The sequence below is a fragment of the Pyrus communis genome, chromosome 8, assembly GCF_963583255.1.
Source record: "Pyrus communis chromosome 8, drPyrComm1.1, whole genome shotgun sequence".
NCBI classification, from domain to species: domain Eukaryota; kingdom Viridiplantae; phylum Streptophyta; class Magnoliopsida; order Rosales; family Rosaceae; genus Pyrus; species Pyrus communis.
Genome location: NC_084810.1, coordinates 18,610,966 through 18,619,126, shown reverse-complemented (window position 1 = coordinate 18,619,126; position 8,161 = coordinate 18,610,966). Strand labels below are relative to the sequence as shown.

Here is an 8,161-nt window from a genome sequence, read left to right as displayed (position 1 = left end):
ACATTTTGTTTGTTTAAAAAAAATGGTTTTAATTATTTAAAAGCACTTCTAAATGAGTCTTAATAAAGTGCAAGTTGATAAGTTAAAATAGCAATTCCCATAATAATTCTCATTTTTTATTACCAGATTGTACATAAATGGTATGACAGTAAACTCAATCTTTTTATGGCCAAGTACGATAAACTCATTATTCAATAGTGGAATTTGGAAAACTTGAGGCTGAGTTGATTTCTTTAGAAAAATATTTGACTTGTTACATGTGAACTAACAAATTTTACATGTAATTTAAATGGCTTCTTACGATCCTTTTGTTCTTTTCAAAGAGAGATTCTCGAAGCAAGCAGTTGTCCATCCTATTCGCCCAATATATCAGAGCAGATTATATACGTTAACTAAACAATTTACGTGTGTATTAAGTTCAAAATACGTCACGCATAAGCACGTGTGTCGAGAGTAATCTCAACTGCTTTCTTGATCCTCATGCATAAGAATTATACGTTACACCAAAACAACACCAATACAAGCTTTGCTACAATAAATTTATGTACGTAATATGATCACTCATTGTGCTTTTGGGAGTTGTTGTGTTCTAATTGGCTGCATGTTTGAGTATTTTACTTGACGAGTGGTTGCAGGAAGCAAATGAAAGTTTGTATTTCGTTGATTCTGTTACTTCTGTAAAGATTTTGAATTGCTACAGATATCATACATCACTAGGCAATACACGAATGAATGGTTACCTGAATTCGACTCAGCAGTGGAACAACACTCTCCAATGCAACATTCAAGGGAAGGAAGCCCCCAAACTTGTCTAAACTGCAAAGATGCAAATCAGTTTCATTGCGGACTTTCTGTAAATGCCAACAAAGCAAGATCTACTTCATCTTCAGACAATAAATTAACGATCAACTCCGCAGTTGATGCATCTGCAGAAAAACCCCTCTCCACCATTTCTTGAATAAGCCTCACCGCCCTTGATATGTCGTTGTTATTGAAAAACCCTCGGATAATTGTGTTGTACGTGCAACCATTTGGAGAACGACCTCTCTCTTCCATTTCCCTTAGCAAGTTTTCTGCCTTACATGTTAGCCCCCCATTACAAAATCCACTAATCATTATATTATATGACCTGACATCAGGTTGAACTCCTTTCGATGACAAACTCCGAAAGAGATCCCATGCATATTCAACTTTTTCAGCTCTGCACAAACCTTGAATAAGAATATTGTAAGTTACAATATTAAAATCCAACTTCTTTTCCTCCATCTCGTCCAACAATTCAACTGCCTCGGGAAATTGTTGGTTTTTACAAAGGCCATCCAGTAAAATAGAATAAGTTTGAGTATTTGGAAGTTGGCCTAAAGCTTGCATTTGAGAGAACAAGTTATGTGCATCTTGTAGTTTTCCCATCTTGCAAAACCCATCTATAAGAGTGTTATAAATAACCATATTTGGAACAATTCCCCTTTGAGACATTTCCAGAAAAAGTATCCGGGCATCATCTATCCTTTTAAGCTTACAATAGCCGTTTATCAATATGCTATAACTACGAGCATTAACCATGCATCCTGTGCTAAATATCTCTTCAAAAACCTTTTTCGCCTCGTCCATTTCTCCTCGCAAACAATACCCATCCATAAACGAATTGTAAGTAATCGTATCAGGTTCGATACCTCTTTGAATCATCATTTCGATCACGCTCCTTGCTTCTTGGACCATTCCCTCTTTACAAAATGTATCAACCAAGACATTAAAGGTGTACACATTTGGAAAGATATGTTTACTCACCATTTCATTCAACAATCTTGTAGTTTCTTTCCAATCCTGTAATTTGCAAACTCCATGAATCAAAGAGTTATAGGTCAAGACATCTGGGGCAATACCCTTACTCTTCATTTCTGAGAAGAGGTTCAGTGCATCCACAACTAGAGTATCTTTGCAAAGACTGTCGATAATCGTGCTATAAATAACTATGTTAGGCTTGCAAGCCCCTTCTTCCATCTTCTTAAGCAATTGGATTGCTGCAGTGTTGTTACCTTTTGTGCAAAGACCCTTTACTAGGGTACCGAAAGTAACCACATTCGGCTTAGAATTACCACTGTCCAACATTTTTTTGAAAAGTGCTGCTGCCTCAGCCACTCTATTACGGAGAATAAAGCCGTTGATTAGAATATTTAAGGTTGCGACATTTGGTTCAAAACCCAATTTGAAGAAGTTTCCCAAGACTGACAAACCAAACCCCGTTTGGTGCAAACGACAAAAGCAGTTAATGATAATGTTCAGAGTATAAACATCAGGACGAATTCCGGACACAACCATTTGGTTATTCAAGGAGATGACTGCCGAGTAATGTTTCAACTTGGCAAGTTGAGTCAAGACTTGGTTGAAAGGGACAACGGAAGGCAGAGGACAACTTTGAAGCATTTCGTCGAACACATTGAGAGCATCTTCGACATTAGTGATTTCAACAAGATAGTGTTGTTGGGTGTTTCTAGATTCGGTCGATTTGGAAGACGGAGAGTGAAACAAAGCCAAGTAATTGTTTAAGAAAACAACAGCAGTAGAAGATTGAAGAAGACAAGGCGGCATACCTCTGAGTCTGAGTCTGCCGGTGGTGTTGCCATAACCAACCTTCAAAGAAGAAGACGCAGCAACCGTTGCCCGCATCATCTTCACCATCTCCAAGTCAGCGGTTCAGTGCGTTAATCCTCCACAGCTGAGATCCACTATACAGAAGCAGTTTTGGACAGGATGAATCATGGAGGGAAGTATCTGATTCAACCGCAAAAAGTCGTGGTCATGGAAAGTCTTGCCTATATCAAAACATCCCTTCTCTCCAAAAGGTCTGGGCCAAATGTACCGTGAACCGAATCGAATCCGTACCAAACCTAATTGGTTTGGTTTTATTTAAAAACCAAAAGATCCCTTCTCTCCAAAAGGTCTCGGTCACACCAGATGGAGTCCGCAGCATCTCCTCAAATTTTTTATTTTTTTATTTTTTTAATACTTTTCCAAGTGTGCTCTGTAAAATATAAAAAATATTTAAAATATAAAAGAGAATTTTAACGAAAAGCTCATGTTACTGTTTACTTTAACGAAAAATCATATTTTTACACTAAAAGGTCAATCCTATTACTATTCACTTTACATTTTATTTTGTCCTTATCGTTAAAACCCAAAGTTTTCAATCCCTTTTTATTATTTTTCTTAAAATAAAAAGGGTGAGGAAGATAATCTCTCTTCAAATATTATATACCCAAAAAGCTATTTGACCTATATGTGGCTTCCTTCAAAATGCAACACGTGTCCATTCAATTACTAACCTTAACTCGATTAACTCCTTGGCCCAAAACCTCTATTAACACCTTATTATCTCTTTTTTTTTTTTTTTTTTTTTTAAAAAAAAACAAAATTCAAGAAACAAACTCCAACGTGGAGAATTCGAAGTCCCACTCATCACTTATCTGCTCACTCCACTTTGTCTCACTTTCTCAGTTCCCAAACACTCTTTTTCCCACTCCATCAAACTCCCGAGAAATTTTATACCCCAAAATGAATCCCAACCCCAATCCCAGAAATCCAACCATCACAATGCGATCCCAATGGCGAAGTCAGGATTTGTTGGGAGGAGGGACTAACTTTCGAAAGGTAAATGTTCTCAAACAAATGTAAACAACCAAATCCTTTTAGATGGTAAACAATATTAATGTCGTTATTAATTTATCAGTACAAATAAGTTATAATTGTTGATGACGATATTTTATGTTATGAAAACATCATATAATAAGCTCATTATCAATAAAAACAAAGATATATCTCTCAATATCAACAACTATACTATTACGCAATCATTAATCTACCATTTCAATGAAAGTGTACGGATTCTCCAACATTTACTAGTGAGGGGAATTACTTAATATATCCCACCTTAATGACTAACTTTTATTAAGACGTCACTATTTTCCTGTTATTTTTCTAGTCACAGCCTCTTCAAATAAGAAGTTGTAACTCCCACAAGCTTAAATTCACAACTTCTTTGAGATGGTTGATTTACAATTGAAAGGAATGAGCTCCATGAGACCACTTCAAGTAAGTGACAATTTTTTTTTTAACTAGATAATGTCGTTTGTTCAAAAAAAAAAAAAAAAAAAAGACCATAATGGCGTATGGCACATTGTGTTATTATTTTAGACAAATCCAAGCTCAAATAAAGATTACATAGACAATTAATAGTTCAGCTGTGATTAACATTCTAATAATACAACAAGTCGAATGTATTATTACAAGAGGAAACTTTTTTTTTTTCACATCCGTGTATATATATTACATTCTCACACCCTTTAGTTTAGATAATATCGTATGTATTTAAAAAAAAACGTATATTATCTGTACAAACTCTTTTTAGTTAGGCTCCTAGTGGGTCCCTTGTTGTTTTGTTCTTCGTTTTAACGAAACGAACCGTTTCATTTAACTTCTTTTTTCATTCCAGGTCCAAAACCACGTCGTTTGACCTGGGTTTCTTAAAAAGAAGGGTGATTTGCTGCCCATCGCAACCCAGCGCAGCGCCGCAACAGTGCACAGCAAAGCAGCAGTAGCAATAAGCAGAGGGGTGGAATCTCACCTCAAGGCTTGATTTCCAGCGAGGGAAAGGACGGCCACCACTCCCTGTCCCTCTACAGCTTCGCCTATTCCCAATCATCACTTCTCTTCTCACTTTCTCTCATTTTCCCAATTTCCAAACACTCTTTTTCCCACTCCAACAAACTCTCGGAAAACTTTTATATCTGCCAAAAGAAATCCTGACCCCAATACCAAAAACCCGATAACCTTCCCCAGGAATCCATTTCCAACATGAAACAGTCCTAGTATTTGAACTCCGACGACTCAGCATACGCCGACTCGCCCTTCTAATTCCACTCCACAATCCGATTCGAAGCCTTCAACACCCCGCCTTACGACTCCTTCGAGAAATCGTAGGAGAAGCCGGTCGACAACTCCAATGCAATCATGGTCGTGACAAGTTCACCGGTACTCGTCGCTCGTTTCTTGGATTTTTTTTGCTTCAAAATTTTAGGAGATAACAAAGGAGTTAACAGAGAGATTAGGAATGACAAAGGAGTTAACAGAGTTAAGGTTATAGTAAGTGAATCCACAAAGAGGCTAAATGACTTTTTGGGTGCAGAAGATTTGAACTGACTTTGGGCATGGCCAGCTCCCATAGTGTGCCGGGTTGTGTGTACAAGGCCCTAGAACAAATTCATCGTCATAGGCTGACTAGCGATTACTAGCGATTCTGGCTATTGAGGACAGGTTTTTGTAGTTAGCTCACCCTCGCGGGATCGTAACACTCTGTCCCAGCCATTGTACTGTTCATTAAATGTAGTTGCTATTCACTTAGAGATTGAATTGCCTATTGCCCAATTACTCTTACACCAAAATAACGCCAATACAAGCTTTGCTACAATAAATTTAAGTACCTTATATAATCACTCATTCTCGATGCAACCGGTTGTCTACCCTATTCGACCAATATATCAGAGAAAATTATGTACGTTGTTAGCCAAACAATTTATGTGTGTATTAAGTTCAAAATATGTCATGCATAAGCAAGTGTGTTAAGAGTAATCTCAACTTCTTTCTTGATCCTCGTGCATAAGAATTATACATTACACCAAAACAACACCAACACAAGCTTTGCTACAATAAATTTAAGTACGTAATATAATCACTCATTGTACTTTTGGGAGGTGTTGTGTTCTAATTGGATGTTTGTTTGAGTATTTTACTAGACGAGTGGTTGCAGATATCATCATCTTAAAAGTGTAACATAAAAGTTGCTCTATCACTTGATAGATTACATTAATAACACATATCATACATCACTAGGCAATACATGAATGAATGGTTACCTGAACCGGACTCAGCAATGGAACAACTCCCTCCAATGCAGCATTCAAGGGAAGGAAGCCCAGAAACTTGTCAAAACTGCAAACATGCAAATCAGTTTCATCGCGGACATTTTATAAATGCCAACAAAGCAGGATTTACTTCATCTTTTGACAATAAATTAACGATCAACTCCGCAGTCGATGCATCTGCACAAAAACCCCTCTCCACCATTTCTTGAATAAGCCTCACCGCCCTTGATGTGTCGTTGTTATTGAAAAACCCTCGGATAATTGTGTTGTACGTGCAACCATCTGGAGAACGACCTCTCTCTTCCATTTCCCTTAGCAAGTTTTCTGCCTCACATGTTAGCCCCCCATTACAAAATCCACTAATCATTATATTATAAGACCTGACATCAGGTTGAATTCCTTTTAATGACAAACTCTGAAAGAGATCCCAAGCATATTCAACTTTTTCAGCTCTGCACAAACCTTGAATAAGAATATTGTAAGTTACAATATCAAAATCCAACTTCTTTCCCTCCATCTCTTCCAACAATTCAACTGCCTTGGGAAATTGTTGGTTTTTAGAAAGGCCATCCAGTAAAATATTATACGTTCGAACATTTGGAAGTTGGCCTAAAGCTTGCATTTGAGAGAGCAAGTTATGTGCATCTTGTATTCTTCCCATCTTGCAAAACCCATCTATAAGAGTGTTATAAGTAACCATATTTGGAACAATTCCCCTATGAGACATTTCCAGAAAAAGCATCCGGGCATCATCCATCCTTTTAAGCTTACAACAGCCGTTTATCAATATGTTATAACTACGAGTATCGACCATGCAGTCTTTGCTAAGCATTACTTCAAAAACCTTTTTCGCCTCGTCCATTTCTCCTCGCAGACAATACCCATCCATAAGCGAACTGTAAGTAATCGTACTAGGTTCGATATCTCTTTGAATCATCATTTTGACCACGCTCCTTGCTTCTTGGACCATCCCCTCTTTACAAAATGTATCAACCAAGACATTGAAGGTGCACACATTCGGAAAGATATGTTTACTCACCATTTCATTCAACAATCTTGTAGCTTCTTTCCAATTTCCTAATTTGCAAACTCCATGAATCAAAGAGTTATAGGTCCTGACATTTGGGGCAACACCCTTACTCGTCATTTCCGAGAAGAGGTTCTGTGCATCCACAACTAGAGTATCTTTGCAAAGACTGTCGATAATCGTGTTATAAATAACTACGTTAGGCTTGCAAGCCCCTTCTCCCATCTTCTTAAGCAATTGGATTGCTGCAGTGTTGTTACCTTTCGCGCAAAGGCCCTTGACTAGGGTACCGAAAGTAACCACATTCGGTTTACAATTACCACTGTCCAACATTTTCTTGAAAAGTGTTGCTGCCTCAGCCACTCTATTCTGGAGAATAAAGCCATTGATTAGAGTGGTGTAGGTCGTGATATTTGGTTCAAAACCCAATTTGAAGAAGTTTCCCAAGACTGACAAACCAAACCCCATTTGGTGTAAATGGCAAAAGCAGTTAACGACAATACTTAGAGTATAAACATCAGGACAAATTCCCGAAACACCCATTTTATTATTCAATGAGATGACTGTCGAGTAATGTTTCAACTTGGCAAGTTGAGTCAAGATTTGGTTGAAATGGACAACGGAAGGCAGAGGACGCCTTTGAAGCATTTCGTCGAACACATCGAGAGCATCCTCCACATTAGTGATTTTCACAAGCTGGTGTTGTTGGGTGTTTCTAGATTCGGTCGATTCAGAAGTGCGAGAGTGAAACAAAGCCAAGTAATTGTTGAAGAAAACAACAACAGAAGAAGATTGAACAAGACAAGGCAGCATATCTTTGAGTTTGAGTCTCAGTCTGGTGGTGCAGCTTCTGCTGCCATAACCAACCTTCAAAGAAGAAGAAGCACCAATCGTTGCCCGCATCATCTTCAGCGATTCAGCCTCCAAATCTGAGCTCCACTTAGCACACGAGAAAAACTTCGCTAGTGTTTAGTGGAGTGAAAAAGAGAGAAAGTCGGGAGAAGATTAAAAATAGCCGTGGAGATGGAGTGTGTGGGTGGAAGAAACTTTATTTATGTTGAAACTTGCATGATTTTTCAATATCATTCTCATACATAATGTTTTAAATATTACAATATCATACCTTATTTTATTTATGTTGAAATTTGCATGATTTTTCAACACCATGTGGTTATTAATATTTACATTGCATTACAATTCAATATTTTCATGCAAC

At 37.7% G+C, this 8,161-nt stretch overlaps 2 protein-coding genes across 2 annotated transcripts; both read right to left on the bottom strand.

Annotated features, from left to right (window-relative positions):
- Positions 1–361: 361 nt before the first annotated feature.
- LOC137743826 (putative pentatricopeptide repeat-containing protein At1g12700, mitochondrial) lies at positions 362–2,860 on the bottom strand. The gene has a single exon (XM_068483759.1). It carries the CDS (start codon positions 2,677–2,679, stop codon positions 838–840), a length of 1,842 nt encoding a protein of 613 aa, XP_068339860.1. The 5' UTR covers positions 2,680–2,860; the 3' UTR covers positions 362–837.
- A 3,146-nt stretch (positions 2,861–6,006) lies between these two features.
- On the bottom strand, positions 6,007–7,857 carry LOC137743066 (putative pentatricopeptide repeat-containing protein At1g12700, mitochondrial). The gene has a single exon (XM_068482984.1). It carries the CDS (start codon positions 7,849–7,851, stop codon positions 6,007–6,009), a length of 1,845 nt encoding a protein of 614 aa, XP_068339085.1. The 5' UTR covers positions 7,852–7,857.
- Positions 7,858–8,161: the final 304 nt, after the last annotated feature.